The 24,012-nt window shown below is 43.1% G+C and overlaps 1 protein-coding gene across 1 annotated transcript in view; it reads left to right on the forward strand.

The window, feature by feature from the left end:
* The window catches only part of GPBP1L1 (GC-rich promoter binding protein 1 like 1), a 1,437,510-nt gene that overhangs the window by 1,323,065 nt on the left and 90,433 nt on the right, over positions 1–24,012 (forward strand). Inside the window, exon 11 of the mRNA XM_044070363.1 lies at positions 22,612–22,714. Within this exon, the coding sequence (XP_043926298.1) occupies positions 22,612–22,714 (103 nt within the window). The remainder of the gene's footprint in view (positions 1–22,611; positions 22,715–24,012) is intronic.

Below are 24,012 nucleotides of genomic sequence, written 5' to 3' on the forward strand. Positions count from 1 at the left end.
AAGTGAAAAATGTTAGTTGATGAGAGGATTATTAGAGTGAATTGCTTTGGTAGGGAATTTTAGGCACAGTTGGAGAGATGGTGAAGGCCAGGGTATATTAGCATTGTTTGCACTTAATTTTCCAGTTGAACCTTCAGTATGTTAATAGTTTGAGTGATCAGTCTAATGAGAACACAGAAATTTGAGAAAGCAGATCTCAGATTATCATGAGAAAATAAGATGGTTCAACTGTGTTTTTGCAGCTCGGGAGGTGAGGTGTCCTAATAGAAATAAGTGGCTGCAGTTAACCTGAATCACTCATGGGGTGGAGCAGAGAGCAAGCGGTAGCTGTGATGACAGTGAGGCCATCCTAAAGGCTCTTGGGTACTTCAGTCTTCATCCTCATGACCATCCAGCCAGGCTACACAAGAGGCACCTCAAGAACTTCTGGCCCTAGCACCTTCAAACATTGAAGGAGGTGTTAACGTCAACTGCCATACCTGCTATTCAAAAGGAATGCAGGTGGTATACATCCTAGCTACTAATCAGCCAGCATAGACCACTTGTAAAATCCACTCCCACAGGAAACTTGTCACCAGAAAATTTTACCTGCCACATGGGCAGTAGATTTTCATTATGATGTGGAAACTGCAGCATTCAGTCTAAAGCATCCCCGGGCAAGGATATTTTGCTTTGACAGCCTTGACTGATACGGGCCTTACATATTCCTTCATGAAAGTACCTTTGTCGGTTATTCCTTTTGCCTATCCATGTAGCATGTTTTGGTTTATCTTCCTACAGTTAACCAGTTTTTAAAAGGATTCCATTAAAAGGCCCCAAGGAGACCATTTTCCCCCTCTCTTGGATATAAATATTTTATAGAGAAACTGACATACTTCCCTGCCTTCACCCCAACCAGATAGCATAGCTGCAATTCAGTTCCTGTCTTGTAAGATAATTTGTTAGAAATTATGTGAGCAAAAAGAGTCCTGGAGCTTCAGGCCTTGGTGCTTAAATAGGGTTAGGATGGCACTTGGGAACAAAGCCTCTCAAGGTGATTTGTGAACTGGCTTTGAACCATATAATTTATTAAGAGACTTTTAACCAAAAACCTCAAAATAATGCAGGGGTGTTTTGCACCTAATGGGTGTGTGTAGAAGCTGAAATATTACAGTTAGAGCCAAAGACATCAGGCATACAAGCCAACATTGTTTCCTTTAATGCCAGAGCAAACCATTCAAGTATTTATTTGTTGACTGGGAAAAGTTTGGGCAAAACCCATTTTCATTGAATGCCAGGGGAGAAAAGCTCCACATTTAAGTTACTCATAATGTACATTTATCATTGCAGGGTAAAAGCATTTGTACACAAGTATATTTTTATGATTTTTGTATATTTTTAAATATCCTTACATGAACATAATATTTTAACACAAACAGAAATTAACACAAACTGGTTAATTATTGTATAGAGAAATAGTGCACAGTGACCGTGTTTATAGCATGACAGCTGCAGGAAAAAGATCCAACTGGGGTGTTTGAGTTTAGTAATTTACAGACAGAATTGTAGCTTAAATGATAAGAGATATGAAAGGTGGAGTAGTGGAAGTGAGCAGGAAGATAAATGGACAGAGGAGTAATTGTAGGTAGTGGGGTGTAAGAGAATTAGGAAAAGTAAGTTTAGGAAATCCATGCAGTATGAGGAGGAGTGATAAGCTGCAAAAAGATTGGGAAGCAGAGTGGCTGTAAGAGTTGGAGAGCACTAGTCTGAGTAAAGCTAGCAAGGTGAGCAGGAAGAAAGGAGCCATCTTTGGCATAGGTGCTGTTTAAGCAAAGTTTTGTAATTGTTTGTTCTGTCTGTTTTAACTTTGTGAGGATTTCGTTCCAGAGGTTTGGACACATAATGAGGGTAGAGTCTCCAGCAGTGTTGAATGTCTTACTGATGCATAGTAAAGGTTTATTGCTAGAGCGAAGCTGTCTACTGGGGAATAGTACAATGGAGTATTTAATGCTGGGCATGTGTTTGTAGAGTACAGTAGGTTGTGAGGAATGATTAGTTGTGAGTTTGTCAACTGGTTTGGGAATTCACGCCAGTTTAATTATTTTAATGCAAGGGAGCGGTGTGTTTTATAAGGTTGGTTGGTTGCAAATTTAGCAATTTGTATTAGCAGGAAGCTAGTTTAGTTTTATATGTAGTGTTGATATTTGTAAGACTAGGGGAAGCTATGACCCTTGAGGGAACAGCAACAGAGATTGGTTGAAGTGCTGAAAGATTTTATTGCCATTTAGATCCGTGAAACCAGTTTGGTCACAGCAAAAAGTACAGCTTCCAATGTGTAAAGACCGTGCAGAGGGCAGATTAAAGCTCATTCCACTGGAATGACAACTAATGCTCCCTTTTTCAAAAATATCAGTACAGAGCATTTGTGTAGTCACAGCCACCTGGACTTCAGTCCACACTTCTTTAGGCACTATAACTTGAACATGCAAGTAGGTTGGGGGGGGCATATTTAAGTTTTATGCCTCATAGATACAAGCTTAAAGGGGATGTTCATCGTTTTTCACTGTTGCAGTCATTACAATTGGGTTATCCTGCTGGCAGGCTACCCGCAGTCGGCCTGAATTCCAAAGTCTAGGTCTGGTGTCGGTTGCTGTCGCCTCTTCCCTGACATCAGTGCACCAGGGGTATAAAAGATGCAGCCGACACCATTTTCTTCAGTCTTTCTTGCCACTAGGTGCCCGATGCAAAAGCAGTTCGCAGGTGCCGGTCGGCCGATTCCTGAGATTTTCAAAAACGAATTGCAGATCCAGAGTCTTCATTAAAGCTAAGTACCCCGTTGGGGAAACTTTTTTCTTGCTCCAGTCTGATGTCAGAAAAAGTTAACAATTGTATTTCTTGTGGGAAGCAAATACCTCAAAAGGATTTTCATTCTTACTGTATTCCTTGCCTAGGCCCTGATCACAACGTTGCTAGCTGTCGGTTTTGTGCTAGATTTAACCAACGCACTATTAAGCGTCGGTACGATTTTGCCTTTCATTACTTTGGCCGAAGATTCAATTATATAATGCCGTCGGAACAGCCGATGACTGGAGTTTATAAAAAGTGCAAGGAAAAAGAAAAGGACAGGCATCCGAGGTCCAAAACCGACGATGAGGCTTCCACTAAGCCAGTCGCCGGTTCTCAGTGAGGCGCTTTCACAGCCCCTGGCGCCCACTACCTCAGAGCCACAGGCCGCTGACTACTACCACGTGGAGCCAGCTAGGCCTCTGGATACTCAAGGTATTAGACACTTGGAAACTATTCCCTCAGATGGGTCCGGAGCCGCTGTGCAGGCATCGGCTTCTGAGGGTGTTTTCAGACCTACACAGTTGTATGTAAAGCCTACTTCAGCTTCCAAAGCAAAGACTAAAGCAGTTCTAAAGACAAAGAAACAAGTACAGCATTCTCCTGGACAGACTACCATGCTTAAAAAACAGATGCTCAAAATGGCCGAAGACCTTATTACCTTGATCAGGGGTTCCCATCCCCCTCCTGACAAGAGACCTAGGCAAGAGACAGAATATGAATCTTCAGATCAGGTTTCCATTTCCTCTGACTCCTCTTCTGAACAGGAATACTCTCTTCCTCCTCATGAGGATTCTGATGCTGAAGAATCTATCCCTTCAGCCTCACCGCCTGAGGATTATTCTTTTGGGGAAACCCTGCATACCATGAGGGAGCACTTCCACTGGGAGAGCCAAGACTACTCAGAATCTAAGAAAAGGCTTAGAGATTTTCTTTTATTACCTCAACACAGGCCTTTAGCTATTCCTCCTGTGTTAGACATTGGAGATGATGTATTTTCAGAGTCCGGACTTTCTCCTGACTCTTTACCTCCTGCCCCTGTTTAACCAGACAGATACTACAGGGTTCCAAATTCACATACATTTCTTTAAAAAAACCCTGCTGCTGACCCAGAAACTATTTCTCAGGGTTCCAAAGGGGTCAAGGCTTCTTCTGCAAAAAACCCTATCCCCTCTGATAGAGATTCAAGGGCAATAGACAGATGGGGAAAAAAGGTTTACACTTCTGCTACTTTAGCTGTGAGGGCTTTAAATTGTCAATTTCATATGCTTAAATATCAGCAATACTTAATGTCACTGCTAAAACCGAAAATGTTATCAAATTCTGACTGTGCAGAAAATAAGGAAATGCAGGATTTATTGCATGCAACTGAACAAGTGGGAAAGCGTACATTGCAATGTGGTTTTGATTCTCTGGAGGCCTTTTGCAGGGCTGCAGTTACAGGTTCTGTTATTAGGTGGCATGCTTGGTTAAAGGAACAGAATATGCCTGATCATGTTAAAGCAAAATTGTTAGATGCACCATTACAGCATGATACCTTATTTGGTGTTAAAGCAGAGGAGGTGTTGAAGAAAATGGAGGACAAAGCAAAATCTATGCAAGCAGTAAAGGATTTCTTACAGGTACAACCACCCAGATTTAGCAGAAACTGGCCTACAAATAATTGGTCCTTTCCAGTGTCAGACAGGCCACAAAGAGGCAGATACAGACGCAGATCCCAGCCCCAGGGCTCATACAGGCCTAAACAGTGGGGTGCTTCTACCTCCAAAAGTGGAGAAGACAAATCACAGCCATACAGGAAACAGTCCCAATGACTTTCCTCTGCCAGCACCAAGCACTTATCTTTTGGCAGCCCCCTTAGGGGGAAAACTAGCACTTTTTTCTCAAAATTGGCACGTGATCACCCAGGACAAATGGGTGTCCCAGGGCTACAGGTTCCACTTTCACACCCTGCCAAGGGCAAAATGTATGCCAGACCTGCCACACAATCAATGGGCAGAGGCACAAAAACAAGTTTCATCCCTCATGGACATGAGGGCCATTCAGCAAGTACCACAGCAAGAGCAGGGACAAGGATTTTACTCAAGACTTTTCTTGGCACCCAGAAAAGACAAGGCCTGGAGACCAATACTGGACCTGTCTATGTTAAACACATTTCTGGACATTCCAAAATTCAAAATGTTGACTCTGCAGCAGCTTCTGCCCATGCTGGGCAAGAAGGCCTGGCTTGTAACTTTGGACGTAAAAGAGGCTTACCTGCATATTTCAATCAGACAGTCTTGCAGAAGATACCTCAGATTCACAGCTGTCTCAATGCACTACCAATTCTCTGCACTGCCCTTTGGCTTATCTACTGCGCCCAGGGTCTTCACAAAATGCCTGGCACCAGTAATTGCTTTTTGCAGACAAAGAGGAATTCAAATATATCCTTACTTGGACGACTGCCTTATTCAAGCAGAGAACAAGGACATCCTACTAAAGCATCTGGCGTTTGTAAAAATATTACTAATTTGCCTAGGGTACACATGAAACAAAAAGAAATCTAAACCTAGTACCCTCTCAGGAGATAATATTCCTGGGTGCAAGCTTAAATACAACTGCCCAGATGGCTTATCTCACACCAGACAAACAAAGGCAACTGACTTCTTACTTCAAAATGCTGGCAACAAAGACCCAGTTATCTGCAAGAAAACTTCTGCAGGCTTTGTGCTACATGGCTTCCTGCATTCTGCTAATTCCATATGCCAGACTACATATGAGGAAACTACAATGGTATCTAAAAAGTGTTTGGACTCAACATTGTCACAGCCTGGAAACATTAGTTACCCTCATTCCTTGCCTGCAACAGGAGTTTTGCTGGTGGGCACAGGCCTGTCACCACAACAGGGGACAGCCATTCACCCTACCCACAGCCAGGCAGTCTCTAACAACAGATGCTTCAGATTATGCCTGGGGGGGGCAACATGGTAGGAAAATGTATTCAGGGCACATGGCCCACAAGCCAAAGACATCTTCATATCAATCAAAAAGAGATGCTAGCTGTTCAGAATGCCCTGACAGCTTTCAAGGATCTACTCCATCCAGGACAACTACTGATAAGGACGGACAATACTACAGTCATGTGATACATAAACAAGCAGGGAGGCACTCATTCCTACCCCCTCTGCAGACAAGCCATGACTTTGTGAGATACAGCATTGACTTATCAAGTAAACCTGCAAGCACAATTTATGCCAGGAAAGAAAAATACTCTGGCAGATGAACTAAGCAGAAACCTCACGGATCCCCACAAGTGGAAACTGGATCCACAAGTCTTCAGCATGATAATAAAGAAATGGGGATGCCCAGACATAGATCTATTTGCCTCCCCTCACAACTGCCAACTACAGAGATTCTGCACAAGGACATATCACAAGCAAGCATGGAAAGTAGATGCTCTATCATTCAGCTGGAAAACCCTAACAGTATATGCCTTTCCTCCTCTGCCTCTCCTCCCCAAGGTACTCCTAAAGGTCAGACAAGAGAAGCCAAAAATGATTCTGATTGCTCCAGACTGGCCTCGCCAGCACTGGTACCCAATCCTAAAGAGCTTGTCTCAAGGCCCAGCCTGGACATTGCCTCTAATCCCTCATTTACTGACCCAACGAAACAATCCGATCCTGCACAGCCAACTCAGAACCCTAAATGTGGCAGCATGGCGGATAATGTAGCCATTCAGAACACACCTCTCTCTAAAGCAGTGATGGATGTTATTTTGGAGGCCAGGAGGCCCAGTACCAGAAAATCGTATGCAGAAGAATGGAAAAGATTCTGTGCTTGGAACCAGGCACAAGGAATTGACACGTTTGTACCAAATATTCCTCAGATTTTACAATACCTAACTGAGATGCTGGACAAAGGCCTATCCTTTTCATCAATTAAAATCCATGCCTCTGCCATTTCAGCTCATTACAATAAGGAACCACCAATTTTTTCACATCCTTTGTGAAGACAACACCTCAGAGGGGCCAAAAACATAAGACCTCCAAGGAGAGCACCAATACCTGCATGGGACCTCAATTATGTCTTGGAAAAATTCACACTGCCGCCTTTTGAGCCAGCCAATACAGCTGACATAAAGTTCTTATCTTGGAAAACAGCTCTGCTCCTAGCAGTAACCTCTGCAAGACGAGTCTCAGAGTTACAGGCACTCATGGCTGTGGAACCTTGTATTTTCCATCCAGACAGGGTTTCTCTGAGGACGAACCTGACATTTATGCCTAAGGTAATGTCCAGTGTGGCCCTTAACCAAACCATTCATTTGCCTACCTTTTATCCAAACCCACAGAATAAGGGTGAGAGACTCCTGCATTCTTTGGACATACACAGACAGCTATGTTTCTACTTTGACAGAACTAAAGCTTTCAGAAAGACTGAGCAACTCTTAGTAGCATATGCTGCAGGATCACAAGGAAAGGCCATCTCAAAGCAGACTATTTCAAAATGGATAGGTCACTGCATTCGTTTCTGCTATTCACAACATGGCAAATCAGTGCCTAAGGGCATTAGGCCTCACTCAACCAGAGCAGCAGCCACTTCAGCAGCCTTCCTCAGAGGAGTACCAACCAAAGACATTTTAGAGGCTGCAACTTGGAGTTCAGTGCAGACTTTTAACAGGCACTACCACTTACCTCTCTACTCTAAAGTCAGAACAGGCTTTGCCACTGCAGTTCTGCAGGGCCTTATAGCCTCTCCTAATCCTATTTAGACCCAGCCACCCAACCTCAGCTTTGGGATTCAACCCAATTGTAATGACTGCAGCAATGAAACACGATGAACATAGTACAGTTATGTACCTACCATAAATGTAGATGTTGGAGTGTATTCACTGTTGCAGTCCAGGTTACCCACCTACCATCCCCCATTTATTTGCTGGGACTTATCTGTACTTCTCTGTCCTATACAACCTATGTGGTGTATTTGCTTGTAGATGAAGGAAATGTTTATTTTTGTGCATGCATACTTTATTGGCCTATTTTTCAGCCTACCAATTTGGGGGCACCTGACATCTGGGGCAAGAAAAACTGAAGAAAATGGCGTTGGCTGCATCTTTTATACCCCTGGCGCACTGATGTCAGGGAAGAGGCGACAGCAACCGATGCCAGACCTAGACTTTGGAATTCAGGCTGACTGCGGGTAGCCTGCCAGCAGGATAACCCAATTGTAATGACTGCAACAGTGAATACACTCGAACATCTACATTTATGGTAGCTACACAACTGTACTTTCTTCGTGACAGTTACTCTAGTTTGAAACTGTAGGGGAAGAGCAGGATTTGCCCAGTCCGTTCCTGCAGAGTACGTGCTCATTTTAGTTCTTAGGTTAAGATGCTTTCTGCTTTAATATTCTTTTACAGGCATTATGAATGATGCTGCCTCAGCAAGACTTAAGCTGCACATAGCTCAATTTTGTGAACATCCTGCCTGAAAAAAAGAAAGAAAAAAAGTCTTCTCCTTGAATCTTGGGAAAAGGAATGGCTTGAATTTTATCAAAACATATACAAGGCCATTTTGTCTTTGAATCCCTCTTCCTTCCACTCCACTCCCTAAAATGTACCCCGCCTCTGAAGAGATGTGAATCTTCATCTGAGGAGGCAGAAGAATCTGAATCAGATGAGGATTCCTTAGATGTTCTTCATGTTTCACTGTTGCAGTCATTACATTTGGGTAATCTGCTGGCAGTTTGCCCTCAGTCGGCCTGATTAACAAAGTCTTGGGTCCTGCGTCGGTTGCTGTCCCTTCTTCCATGACGTCAGGTCGTCAGGGGTATAAAACATGCAGCCAACGCCATTACATCAGTCTTTCTTTCCGCGTGGTGCCCGAAGCAGAAGCAGTTCGCAAGTGCCGGTCGGTCGACTCCTGAAATTTTCGTTTTCGAGTTTCAGATCCAAAGTCTTCATCTAAAAAGCTAAGTACCCCATTGGGGAAACTTTTTCTTGCTCCTTACCAATGTCAGTAAAAGTTAATAATTGCATAACTTGTGGGAAGCAAATACCTCATAAGGATTTTCATTTGTACTGTATTCCTTGCCTAGGCCCTGACCATAACGTACCTTGCTGTCAGTTTTGTGCTTTATTTAATCAACGCACTATCAAACGTAGGTACATTTTTGCTTCCAGATATTTTGGCTCACATTTTAATTATCCAGAAATGTCGTCGGTTAGCAATCCGACTACCGGAATACCTAAAAAATGCAAAGAAAAAGACAGAGACAGGCCATTAAGGTCCAAAACTGCCGACGATGCTTCTCTTAAGCCAGTTGCCAGTTCGCCGGTACTCAGTGAGGTGCTTTTGCAGCCCCTGATGCCTGCTACTTCTGATTCGCAGGCCTCTACTGAGACCCATTCGCAAGATGCTTCAATTATGGAACCCGCGGATGTCTCTACCTGGGATGGATCCAGAGCCGCTGTGCAGGCACCAGCTTCTGAGAGTGTTTTCAGGCCTACAGATTTGTATATCAGACAGACGCCATCTTCAAAACTAAGGCCAAAATCTCGACCTTTGCCTAAAAAAATCATGCCTGGGCCACATGTGCAGGCCCCTATGCCTAAAAAATAAATGATCAAAATGGCTGAAGACTTAATTACTCTGATCAGGGGTAGCCACCCCCCCCCCCCCCTTCTAAGAGGCCTAGGCAAGACATTGATTAGGAATCTACTGAACAGGATTCTATTTCTTCTGACTCTTCTAATGAACAGGAATTGTCTATACCTACTTATGAGGACTCTGATGCAGAAGATTCCATTCCTTCTGCTTCTCCCCGAGGATTTTTCTTTTGGGGAAACTTTACATGCCTTAAGGGAACATTTCCACTGGGAAAGTCAGGATTTCTCTGAATCTAAAAAGAGACTTAGAGATTTTCTTCTTCCTCAGCATAGGCCTTTGGCTATACCCCCTGTACTAGACATTGTTGATGATGTTTTTCCAGAATCTAGTATGGCTCCTGATTCTCAGCCTCCGGCACCTTGTAAGCCAGACAGATACTACAGGGTTCCTGACTCCCACAAATTCCTTTTCAAAAATCCTGTTGCAGATCCTGAAACCGTTTCTCAGGGTCCCAAGGGCATTAAGGCTTCTATGGCTAAAAATCCTACCCCTTCTGATAGAGATTCCAGGGCGCTGGATAGATGGGGTAAGAAGGTTTACACTTCTGCAACCTTGGCAATCAGGGCCTTAAACTGTCAATTTCATATGTTAAAATATCAACAGCATATCATGGGACTGCTTAAACAGAAAATTATGTTAATTTCTGACTGTGTGGAAAACAAAGATTTACAGGATTTATTGCATTCAGCTGAACAAGTTGGAAAACATACCTTGCAATGTGGTTTTGATTCTTTGGAGGCCTCTTGCAGGGCTGCTGTAACTGGGTCTGTGCTAAGAAGGCATGCTTGGCTCAAAGAGCAAAAATCTGCCTGATCATGTTAAAGCAAAATTATTGGATGCTTCTTTACAACAGGACCCGTCTCTTTGGTAATAAGGCTGAAGAAGTTTTAAAAAAAAAGATGGAAGATAAAGCTAAATCTATGCAAACTGTGAAAGATTTCTTACAAGTGCAATCTCCAAGATTTAGTAGGCACTGGCCTACTAAGAACTGGTCCTTTTCAGTTCCCTCGAGAGCCACTCAAGTCAAGCCCAGACATTCCAAAGGCCCCAGGTTTCAGTCACAAGGGACTTTCAGAACAAAACAATGGGGTGCCTCCTCTTCCAAATCTGGAAACAACAAGACACCTCCCTATGGTAAGCAGTCTCAATGATTTCCCTTTACACTTACCAAGCACTTAACCTTTTAGCCGCCCCTTTGGGAGGAAAACTGGCTCTTCATGCAAGAAACTGGCAACTTATAACCCAGGACAAATGGGTTTTAAATATAGTATCCCAGGGATACCGATTTCATTTCCACACATTGCCAATTCCAAACGGATGGCCAGACTTGCCCCCAAATCAGTGGGCAGAGGCCCAGAAACAAGTACTTTCCCTCATGAGCATGGGGGCTATTCAACCAGTACCAGAAGAGGAAAAGGGGCAAGGTTTCTATTCAAGACTTTTCCTGGTACCCAGAAAAGACAAATCATGGCGTCCAGTTTTGGACTTATCTACTCTAAACACCTTTCTGGACATTTCAAAATTCAAGATGCTGACTCTTCACCAGTTACTTCCTATGCTAGGCAAAGATGCTTGGTTGGCAACTCTAGATTTAAAAGAGGCTTACCTGCATATCCCAGTCAGGGAATCTTGCAGAAGATACCTCCGCTTCAAAGCAGGCTACTTGCATTACCAGTTCTCTGCACTGCCCTTTGGCTTATCTACTGCGCCCAAAGTGCCTGGCTCCAGTAATTGCATTTTGCAGGCAAAGAAATATGCTCCTGCTCCCACCCCACATAAGCATTTTCCACTTCCTGTATTCTTATTACCCTCACCTTCTCTACTCAGCTCATAATCAATTTCTTAATATCATCTGTCATCCTGAATGCCTTCTGTAAAAAAAAAAAAAAAAAAAAAAATTGTTATTAACTTTACTTATTGTAACCTCTATACCTTATGTCTTGTATGTTATATAATGTAAATCTCTGCAACATGTAATTTTTGAAGGAGCTTTTCTCCCCAGGACTCCACTTTAAAAGGGTTCACTTGGCCCAGTGGACTATCCTGGTTAACCAACAGCAAATAAATAAAATAAATAAATAATAAATAAAAATATTCAGATGTATCCATACCTGGACGGTTGTCTAATTCAGGCAGAAAACAAGGACACTCTTCTAAACCATCTGACGTTTGTAAAAAGGGTTCTAACTTATCTAGGGTACATTATAAACGAAAAGAAATCACAACTGGTACCATCTCAAAAAATTACATTCCTGGGTGCAAGCTTGAATACAACTGCCCAGATGGCTTTCCTTACGCCAGAGATGCAAATTCATTTGGTGACTTACTTCAAACAGGTGGCCACAAAAACCCTGCTTTCTGCAAGGCAAATACTGCAAACCTTGCGGTTCATGGCCTTCTGCATTCTTCTAATTCCATATGCAAGACTGCATATGAGGAAACTTCAGTGGTACTTAAAAAGTCTATGGAGTCAGCATTGTCACAGCCTGGAAACAATGATTCCTGTCATACCTTGCCTGCAACTAGAGTTCCTATGGTGGGCAGAGGCCTGCCACCAAAACAAGGGACTGCCATTCATTCAGTGAAATGTTCTTCGTGTTTCACTGTTGCAGTCATTACATTAGAGTAATCCTGCTGGCAGGTTGCCCTCAGCCGGCCTGAATTACAAAGTCTTGGGTCCTGTGTCGGCTGCTGTCAGGACATCAGGGGTATAAAAGATGTGGCCGACGCCATTTTCTTTAGTCTTTCTTGCCGCGCGGTGCCCGAAGTAGAAGCAGTTCGCAAGTGCCAGTCGTCCCACTCCTGAGATTTTCGTGTTCAAGTTTCAGATCCGAAGTCTTCAATAAAGCTAAGTACCCCGTTGGGGAAACTTTTTTTCTTGCTCCAGACCGATGTCAGAAAAAGTTAATAATTGTAGTTCTTGTGGGAAGCAAATACCTCGTAAGGATTTTCATTCTTACTGTATTCCTTGCCTAGGCCCTGATCACAACATTTCTGGTTGTCGGGTTTTGTGCTAGATTTAACCAACACACTATTAAGCGTCGGTATGATTTTGCTTTAAACTATTTTGGACACCAGTTTAATTATCCAGAAATGTCATCGGATAGCCATCCGACTACCGGAGTTCACAAGAAACGCAAAGAAAAGGAAAGAGCTAGACAACCGAGGCCCAAAACCGACGACTAAGCTTCTCCTAAGCCAGTCGCCGGTTCTCAGTGAGGCGCTTTCGCAGCCCCTGGCGCCCGCTACTTTAGAGTCGCAGGCCACTGGAAACTCAAGGTATTGGAGCCTCAGATATTATTCCTTCAGAAGGGTCTGGAGCCGCTGAGCAGGCACCGGCTTCTGAGGGTGTATTCAGACCTAAACATCTTTACATCAAACCGACTTCAGCTTCACAGGCAAAGAATAAAGCACCTTCCAAAGCAAAGAAACAAACTCAAGAGCCACGTGGTCAGGCCTCTGTGCCCAAAAAACAGATGCTCAAAATGGCCGAAGATTTGATTACCTTGATCAGGGGTTTCCATCCCCCTCCTGATAAGAGGCCTAGGCAAGAGACTGACTATGAATCTTCAGATCAGGTTTCCATTTCTTCTGATTCCTCTTCTGATCAGGAATATTCTCTTCCCCCCTATGAGGATTCTGATGCTGAAGAGTCTATACCTTCAGCTTCTCCTCCTGAGTACTACTCTTTTGGGGAAACCTTACATACCATGAGGGAGCATTTTCACTGGGAGAGCCAAGATTTTTCAGAATCTAAAAAGAGGCTCAGGGATTTCCTTTTACTACTTCAACACAAGCCACTAGCCATCCCACCTGTGTTAGACATTGTAGATGTGTTTTCGGAGTCTAGTCTTACCCCTGACTCCTTACCTCCAGCTCCTGTTAAGCCTGACAGATATTACAGGGTTCCTGACTCTCATAAATTCCTTTTTAAAAACCCTGCTGCAGACCCAGAAACTATTTCTCAGGGTCCCAAAGGAGTTGAGGCTTCCCCTGCAAAAAACCTACCCCCTCTGACAGAGATTCTAGGGCACTGGATAGATGGGGAAAAAGGTTTACACATCTGCTACCTTGGCTATAAGGGCCTTAAACTGTCAGTTTCATATGCTCAAATATCAGCAACATGTCATGGCTTTGCTTAAACAGAAAATGTTGTTAAACTCTGAATGTGCAGAAAACAAGGAAATGCAGGATTTATTGCATGCAGCTGAACAAGTTGGAAAGCATACTTTGCAATGTGGATTTGATTCATTACAGGCCTCCTGCAGGGCCACAGTTACAGGTTCTGTAATTTGGAGGCATGCTTCGTTAAAGGAACAAAATCTGCCTGATCATGTTAGTCAAATTATTAGATGCATCTTTACAGCATGATACTTTGTTTTGTGTTAAGGCAGAAGAGGTGTTAAAGAAAATGGAGGACAAAGCTAAATCTATGCAAACGGTCAAAGATTTTTTACAAGTACAGCCACCTAGGTTTAGTAGACACTGGCCAACAAAGAATTGGTCCTTTCCTGTGTCAGACAGACCTCAAAGGGGCAGATCCCGACGCCCTAGAGGCAGATCCCAGGCACAAGGTTCATACTGCTCAAAGCAATGCGGGGCTTCTACCTCCAAAGTTGGAGAAGACAAATCTCATCCATACAGGAAACAGTCCCAATGACTTCCCCTTGCCTGCACCAAGCACTTATCTCCTGGCAGCACCCTTAGGGGGAAAATTAGCACTTTTTTCACAAAATTGGCACATTATAACCCAGGACAAATGGGCCTTAAATATCATGTCACAGGGCTACAAGTTCCATTTCCATACCCTGCCAAAAAATCAATGGGCAGAGGCACAAAAACAAGTCTCATCCCTCATGGACATGGGGGCCATTCAGCAAGTACCAGAGCAAGAGCAGGGACAAGGATTTTACTCAAGACTGCTCTTGGTTACCCAGAAAGGACAAGGCCTGGAGGCCAGTACTGGACCTATCAATTTTAAACACATTCCTGGATATACCAAAATTCAAGATGTTGACTTTGCAGCAGCTTCTGCCCGTGCTGGGCAAGAACGCTTGGCTTGTGACTTTAGACCTAAAAGAGGCATACCTGCATGTCCCAATCAGACAAATGTGCAGAAGATACCTCAGATTCAAGGCGGGCTCAATGCATTACCAATTCTCTGCATTGCCCTTTGGCTTATCTACTGTGCCCAGGGTCTTTACAAAGTGCCTGGCACCAGTAATTGCATTCTGCAGACAGAGGAATACAAATATATCCTTACTTGGACGACTGTCTAATTCAGGCAGAGAACAAGGACATTCTTCTACAGCATCTGGCGTTTGTGAAAAGACTTCTAACATGTCTAGGGTACACAGTCACCGAAAAGAAATCAAAACTAGTACCCTCTCAAGAGATAATATTCCTGGGTGCAAGCTTAAATACAACTGCCCAGATGGCATATCTCACGCCAGACAAACAAAGGCAACTGACTACCTATTTCAAAATGTTGGCAACAAAGGCCCAGTTATCTGCAAGAAAAATTCTGCAGGCTTTGGGCTTCATGGCATCCTGCATCCTACTAATTCCATATGCAAGACTGCATATGAGGGAACTTCAGTAGTACCTAAAAAGTGTTTGGACTCAACATTGCCACAGCCTGGTAACTATGATTACTCTCATTCCCTGCCTGCAACAGGAGTTTCGATAGTGAGCAAAGGCTTGTCACCAAAACAAGGGACAGCCATTCACATTACCCCAGCCAGGCAGACACTAACAACGGATGCATCAGATTATGCCTGGGGGACCCACATGGCAGGAAGATGCATTCAGGGCACATGGACCTCAAACCAAATGCATCTATATATCAATCAAAAAGAAATGCTAGCAGTTCAAAATGCCCTGACAGCCTTCAAGGACCTACTTCATCCAGGACAACTACTGATAAAGGCAGACAACACCACAGTCATGTGGTATATAAACAAGCAAGGGGGCACACATTCTTACCCCCTTTGCAGACTAGCCATGACTTTGTGGGACACAGCATTGACTTACCAAGTACATCTGCAAGCACAATTCCTGCCAGGAAGGAAAAATACTCTGGCAGACGAACTAAGCAGAAACCGCATGGATCCTCACGAGTGGCACCTGGACCCACAAGTCTTCAGCATGATAACAAGAAAACGGGGATGCCCGGACATAGATCTTTTTGCCTCCCCTCACAACTACCAACTAAAAAGATTCTGCACAAGGATTTATCACAGACAGGCATGGAAAGTGGATGCCCTATCTTTCAGATGGAAATATATGCATTTCCCCCTCTGCCTCTCCTCCCCAAGGTACTCCTAAAGGTCAGACAGGAGAAGCCAAGGATGATACTGATTGCCCCAGACTGGCCCCGCCAGCACTGGTATCCAGTACTAAGGAGCTTGTCTCAATACCCAGCTTGGATCTTACCTCAAATACCTCAGCTACTGTCCCAGCAAAACAGTCGGATCCTACACAGCCAACTCAGAACTTTAAACCTGACAACATGGCTAATAATGTAGTCATACAAAATACACCTCTCAGTAAAGCTGTGATGGATGTCATTTTGGAAGCCAGAAGGCCTAGTACTAGAAAATCTTATGCTGGAAAATGGAAGAGATTCTGTGCTTGGAACCAGGCAGAAGGAACTGATACAGCTGTGCCGAATATTCCTCAGATTTTGCAATACTTAACTGCGATGCTGGACAAAGGCCTATCTTTTTCATCTATTAAAATTCATGCCTCTGCCATTTCAGCTCATTACAATGTAGAGCCACCAATCTTTTCTCATCCTTTATTAAAGCATTACCTCAGAGGAGCCAAAAATTTAAGACCTCCAAGGAGATCACCATTGCCTGCATGGGACCTCAACTATGTCTCGGAAAAACTCACCCTGCCTCCTTTTGAGCCAGCGGCTACTGCTGATATAAAGTTTTTATCTTGGAAAACAGCTCTGCTCCTAGCAATAACTTCTGCAAGGTGAGTTTCAGAGCTACAGGCACTCATGGCTGTGGAACCTTTTATCATTTTTTATCCAGACAGGGTTTCTCTGAGGACAAACCCAACATTTATGCCTAAGGTGGTGTCCAGCGTGGCTCTCAACCAAACTATTCACCTGCCAACCTTCTACCCAAATCCACATAACAAGGGGGAGAGAATTCTGCATTATTTGGACGTACACAGCTTAGATTCTACTTGGACAGAACCTAAGTTTTCAGAAAGACAGAGCAATTACTAGTGGCATATATGCTGCAGCATCTCAAGGAAAGGCTATCTCAAAGCAGACTGTTTCAAAGTGGATAGGCCACTGCATTCGTTTTTGCTATGTGCACCATGGCAAACCAGTACCTAAGGGCACACTCCACCAGAGCTGCAGCCACTTCAGCAGCCTTTCTCAGAGGAGTACCTACCAAGGACATTTTAGAGGCTGCTACTTGGAGTTCAGTGCACACCTTTACAAAGCACTATCATCTGCCATTCTACTCTAAATCCAGGGCAGGCTTTGCCACTGTAGTTCTGCAGGGCCTCTTAGCCGCTCCTAATGCTGTTTAGCTCCAGCCTCCCAACCTTAGCTTTGCGACTCTACCCAAATGTAATGACTGCAACAGTGATACATGAAGAACATAGTACAGTTGTGTACACTTACCATAAATGTAGATGTTCGAATGTATTCACTGTTGTAGTCCAGGTTACTCACCTGCCATCCCCCTTTCTTCTGATGGAACCTATCTTTCCTTCGCTGATTTATACAACCTATTTGGTGTATTTGCTTGTAGATGAAGGTATAGTTTATATTGGTGCATGTATTTATATATATATATATATATATATATATATATATATATATATATATATATATATATATAAATTTTGGCTACCCTTTTAGCCTGACATCTGGGGCAAGAAAAACTAAAGAAAATGGTGTCGGCCGCATCTTTTATACCCCTGACGACCTGACGTCAGGGAAGGGGCGACAGCAGCCGACACAGGACCCAAGACTTTGGAATTCAGGCTGGCTGAGTGCAGCCTGCCAGCAGGATTACCCTAATGTAATGACTGCAACAGTGAATACACTTGAACATCTACATTTATGGTAAGTGTACACAACTGTACTTTCCTGTCATACCTTGCCTGCAACTAGAGTTCCTATGGTGGGCAGAGGCCAGCCACCAAAACAAGGGACTGCCATTCACACCACCCCCTGCCGGCCAAACCCTTACTACAGAAGCATCAGTCTATGCTTGGGGGCACATTTGGCAGGGAAGTGCATTCAGGGCAAATGGAGTCCAAATCAAATGCACCTTCATATCAATCAAAAAGAAATGCTAGCTGTACAGAAAGCACTGACAGCCTTCAAGGACTACCTTCATCCAGGACAATTAATGATAAAGACAGGCAATACTACGGTTATGTGGTACATAACAAGCAGGGGGATACACACTCCTACCCCTTTTGCAGACTAGCCATGGCATTGTGGAACACTGCCTTGACCTATCAGGTACAACTACAAGTTCAATTCCTGCCAGGAAAGTTGAATACTCTGGCAGACGAACTAAGCAGACATCTCATGGACTCACACGAATGGAAACTGGAACCACAGATTTTCAACATGTTGGCACGCAGATGGGGGAGCCCAGACATATATCTTTTTGCCTCACTCCAGAACTATCAGTTGGACAAATTTTGCACAAGAACTCATCACAAAAAAAGCCTGGAAAGTGGATGCTCTTTCCTTCAGCTGGAAAAACCTATCCGTCTGTGCCTTTCCCCCTCTGCATCTGCTCTCCAAAGTTTTACTAAAAGTCAAACAGGGCAAACCAAAAAATGATTTTGATTGCTCCAGACTGGCCTCACCAACACTGGTGTACCCACTCCTGCGCAATGTGTCACACCTTCTACAGTGGCACCTGCCTCAGACACCTTACTTACTGTCTCAGCAGAACAACCAAATTCTGCACACTCATCTCCAAACTTTGAATCTTGCAGCGTGGCTAATCACCTCAATTCACCCTTAGCATCCCTCAGCAAACCTGTGATAGATGTCATTTTGGAGGCGAGAAGGCCTAGTACTAGAAAATCTTATGCTGACAAATAGGAAATATTCTGTGCCTGGAGTCGATCTCAAGGGATAAGCACAGCAGCGCCCAACATTCCTCAGATTTTACAATACTTAACTGAGATGCTTCACAAGGGCCTGTCCTTTTCTTCCATAAAAACTAATGCCTCAGCCATTTCAGCTCATTACAACACAGAACCTCCCCTCTTCTCTCATCCTCTGCTAAAGCAGCATCTCAGAGGGGCCAGAAATTTAACACCACCCAGGAGAGCTCCAACTCCTGCCTGGGACCTCACTTTTGTATTGGAAAAGCTCACTATCCCTCCTTTCGAGCCAGCTGCTACTGCAGACTTAAAATTTATCTCCTGGAAAACAGCTTTCCTTTTAGCAGTCACTTCAGCTAGAAGGATTTCCGAATTACAGGCTCTTATGGCAGTGGAGCCTTTCATCATTTTTCATGCGGACATGGTATCTCTCAGGACCAATCCATCCTTCATGCCTAAGGTGTGGTATCCAGTGTGGCTCTTATTCAGACCATTCATTTGCCAACTTTCTTTCCCAATCCACAGAACAAGGGGGAGTGGATTCTGCATTCATTGGATGTACATACACAGACAACTTAGATTTTACTTAAACAGGACAAAATCTCAGAGAAAATCTGAAAACTGCTGGTGGCATTTGTTGCAGGGGCAGAGTGAAAGGCTATTTCAAAGCAAACCATTTCCAAATGGATACGCCATTGTATTAGTTTCTGCTATATGCACCATGGAAAAACTATCCCCCAGGGGATCAGCTCCCATTCCACCAGGGCTGCATCTACTTCTACAGCCTTTCTCAGGACCACGGACATCCTAGAAGCTTCTACCTGGAGCTCAGTTCATACGTTCACCAAACATTACCATTTACCACTTTTCTCTAAATCCAGAGCTGGCTTTGCCACTGCTGTCCTGCAGGGCCTTATAGCTGGTGTTAATGCTGTGTAATTCCATCCACCCGACCATAGCTTTGGGAATCTACCCAAATGTAATGACTGCAACAGTGAAACACAAAGAACATAGTACAGTTGTGTACACTTACCATAAATGTAAATGTTCGAGTGTATTCACTGTTGCAGTCCTGGTTACCCTCCCTCCCTCCATCCCCCTATTTTTCTCTGGCTATACCTCTTCTTTCTTTCACCATGCTTAAAAGCCCTTTTGGTGTATTTGCTTTTGGGATTGGAGGTATATTTTTTGTGGTTTTACTTTTATTTGCTCCCCATTTGGGGGGGCACCTAACATCTGGGGCAAGAAAAACTGATGTAATGGCGTCGGCTGCATGTTTTACACCCCTGACATCATGGAAGAAGGGACAGCAACCGACGCAGCACCCAAGACTTATTTAATCAGGCCGACTGAGGGCAACCTGCCAGCAGATTACCCAAATGTAATGACTGCAACAGTGAATACACTCGAACATCTACATTTATGGTAAGTGTGCACAACTGTACTTTTATTCATCTCATATGAATTTTTCTAGACAACTTGCTAAAGATGATGATGAAACCTTGTCTCTTGATTCCCCAATAGAAGAGATTTCTTTTGGGGAGATTATTACTAGGATGATGTAATATACTTAATGGGAATTCTGAAAAGTCACTGAGGTACAAAACAGATATAAAATGGCTTGCTTGAGGTACGGGTTTTAAAACGTGCTCCAGTCCATCTCTCCCTTCCTTCAGTATTAGAGGGCTTCCTGGATGCCTTTGCATCCATTTTTTCCCTGATTTACCAGCCTTTTACTCTCAAAAAGCCTGACAGGTTTTATAAGGTCCCTGCGGCCATGATGTTTCTGTACAAAAACCCTATAGTTGACCTTTCACTTCATCTCCTCTGGTAAGCCAACTCAGCTTTTAATTACAGCTAATGTGTTGCCCTCCGGTAGGTCTACACCTTTGCTACTTTCGCTTTTAAGACCCTAAATTGTCAGACACTGAGGACAAAATATCCTTTGTCCATTCCAGGGGAATTAAATAAAACTGTGGCCAATTGGGATGATTACAAACATAATGTGCAGTTGGTACCCATGCTAGTCAGACTACATAAGCAGCCAGGTAGTCTATATAATGCAGCTGTGGTATTGCTGAGGCTTTTTCCTCCAGGGCTGCACCCACTGGCTGTTAACTTGAACATACTGCTCTTCTTTAATATTGTAATTGCCAGTACATTCTTGCAAGGTATACGTGTTGATCCTATATAGCCATGTGGCCAGGATACATCCTACTTTAATGTTCTTTTAAGTCTGTATGAACAATGCTGCATCTGTGGTACTTATGATGCACAAAGAACAGTTTTGTTAGCCTAGCCCCCAACCACCACCACCAATAATAGATACCAGAATACAAAGATCTCTGTTTCAGTGTAGACTCACTCACCAGCCCTCCAGAACCTTTCATTTTCCTGTCTTCATTCAGGCTAGACCCCCCCCCCCCCAACACAGACGCACACTTTTTGACCCCACATTGCCACTTTGCCCAGTTTAAGGCAGTCCATATTGAATAGGTGGCACAACACACTTGCAGTGGTAATCTTATTGACATTAAAAAAAAAAAGATGGGCACAGGCTGCTTCTTCCTTTATTTCCAGTCGTGTAAGCACAGGATGAAGAAAAATCCTGTGCGTGGGACTTGCAAGGCATAGAAAGCCTGGTCAGATGAATGAATGTCCACCTACAGCTAATTTGAATGATGCAGTAGTATAGACTTATGGTCAGTCATATGTAATGATGAATGTGCCCAAACTGATTTTTTTTTCATTTATTTAGTAATCCAGTATTTTAAGTCTTGTTCTTTGCTAGAATTGATTTGCCCTGCAAAGTTAGTGTAGATTCTTAGTGAATGGCTGCCACATTTTTTTTTATTTTGTTTGGGTATTATCTGGGTTAATGGACTGGTACAAGACCCTTTTCAGCCACTACCCAAGCCATGTTGACATACCATGCAGCCAACAAAAATCGACAACATGCAAAATGTACATTTGCAGTTGAATGCAGGTTGACATATGAAGGGCAGACAGATAAGATTGGCTTAATAAATGCATTCCTGTGGGTACAGTGCAAGCAGATTGAGGCAGAGACCAGATTGCATAACATGCTTCAACCATGAGAATTAGAATAAAACAGCAAGTGAGGACTGTGCATTACGATATATATGTGCAAGCATGGACAGTATTCACAAAATGTCCGAAGAACGACTGTAGAATGTCATTATATCTGAATAGGACAGTGCAGTAAGGTAATATATACATTATGTAATATAAAGTAAGATGTGAATCTTAAAGATCAGTCCATAATGATACTGGAATAAGTAAATTAACCAGTATTTCTAAAAGTATATTTGTAGTGTAGTAGGTCATTTAGCTCTTTCTTGGGGGGAGAGAGAGAGAATTGTCTAGGGCAGTAATTTCATTAGGAAGGCTCTTCATGAAGCAAGGGTATTTTTATAGAAGTGGTTCGTGAGAAGGGAGGTCTCTGTCTTTTCAGTGAAGAATTGTTTCTAAAGGCATGCAAAGAATCAAGGCAAGCTCTTTATTAGCAAGTGATGGCAGAAACCTTAACTAAATAATTTAAAGGAAAGTGTTCAAAAGTTAGCTGCTTGTAACAGAGACAAAAAAACATTCAGTTTGGTCAGTGCAAATACAGTTATTTTCATTGTCACTAATAAGGTTGACAAGTCTTTGAATTTTATTTTCTGTAGTTTTGTGTCCAGATAGAGGCAGTAATGAATAAAGTGTATTTGTACGTTAATGACGGTAGCTCTTCTGGCATCTGGAATAAAATATGAAATAATCGAGGCAGACTTTAGTTACTGTAGTACTTAGTAGGAGCTAAGGTTTGACCTGTATCCTGTTTCAACTTGTGTATGCGTTACTGAAAATACATATACACACACACACACACATGTACAGTCATGCACACTACTGTAATGGATGCATATGCACTTATACAAACTTGCTACATGTGTTAAGAAATGCTCTGCGTATGTATTTTAAGTAAAACTATTCTGTATTTTGTAAGACTGATACAGATTTTCATTGATTTTTTTAGGTTGTTAAAAGCAATGGGATGGCAAGAAGATTCTGAAAATGAAGAGAATTACCGTCCTATAACAGAGGATGAGCTCAGAGAATTTGAAGCTAAGACTGAGCAGGTACTTTGCCAGAATGTGTACCTTACTGGTACTGCTCTTTGTCACTGTCCCCATGCTGTTACTGCCTTTGACATAATTTAAAGTCTATTTATTTATTTTGTTTACCAGGTAATGTCCGACTGGGCATGAGGCCTATTTTCAGCGGAGGCCCGGGGAGAAAGGCTCCACACATAAAAATAGACAGTATTAAACAATCAAATTGAACACGTATTAATATCATTAAAGTTGTATATATTTTCATGTTTATTTTTTAATTTCTCCACTTCTTTTGGGTTTCTAATGCCTTGACTGGAGTGGATCCTATTCCGAAGTGAAAGTATGATTAAAGTTCATGAAATTAGTATAGTTTCAGTCTTTGTCAGCCAGAAGTGCTCTTCACAGCACTCGCAATGTGGCCAATACTGTACTCCTGCAATTCTTACAGAGTTACATGCATCAGTAACCTATCTAAATACTATTGTAGATTCTTCTTCTATAAGACCCATTGCTCGTACAACTATTGGAACTGTCTGGGTATATCTCTTCCACATTGCTGTCGTTTCTGCCTGCAAATCCTGCTATGTTATGACTTTGTGTCTCTCTGTAAACAAAACACTGTAGTCATTGAGTGTAGTAATTTCAATAATCAATGCTACTTTTGTCTTTTTCATGAACCACTCTATCTGCTTTTCTTGCATCTCCCTTTTGAACTGTTGGTAATGGGTGATCCCATGTGATGTAAACTTGTATGTTTGTACACTCCCCAGTACAATAGTCTTGCCACATTATTATCCCTTTCAGTATACAGTCCTTCTGCCATTAGTGTGTCACAACCAGCAGCAAGGTGTGCAGCTGATGATGTTCATCGTGCATACAGCTGCAGTCATAACAGATGGGTTCTCCTGCCGTCAAGCGGGTCCTCAGTCGGCCAAATTCCAAAGTCTAGGTCCAGCGTCGGTTGTCGTCGCTTCTTCCCTGACGTCAGTGCGACAGGGATATAAAGGAACCAGCCGACGCCATTTTCTTCAGTCTTTCTTGCCGCGCGGTGCCCGAAGCAGAAGCAGTTTGCAAGTGCCGGTCGGCCAGCTCCTGAAATTATGAAAATTTTGCAACCGAAGTCTTCTTGAAAGCTAAGTACCACGTTGGGGAAACTTTTCTTGCCTCAAACCGATGTCAAAGTTAATAATTGTATTTCATGTGGGAAGCAAATACCGCATAAGGATTTTCATTCCCTCTGCATTCCTTGCTTAGGCCCAGACCACGACGTCTCGGTCTGTCGTTTTTGTGCTACATTCAACAAATACACCATTAAGCGTCAG

This window comes from Protopterus annectens, chromosome 4.part1, assembly GCF_019279795.1.
Source record: "Protopterus annectens isolate FY-2018-M chromosome 4.part1, PAN1.0, whole genome shotgun sequence".
NCBI classification, from domain to species: Eukaryota; Metazoa; Chordata; order Ceratodontiformes; family Protopteridae; genus Protopterus; species Protopterus annectens.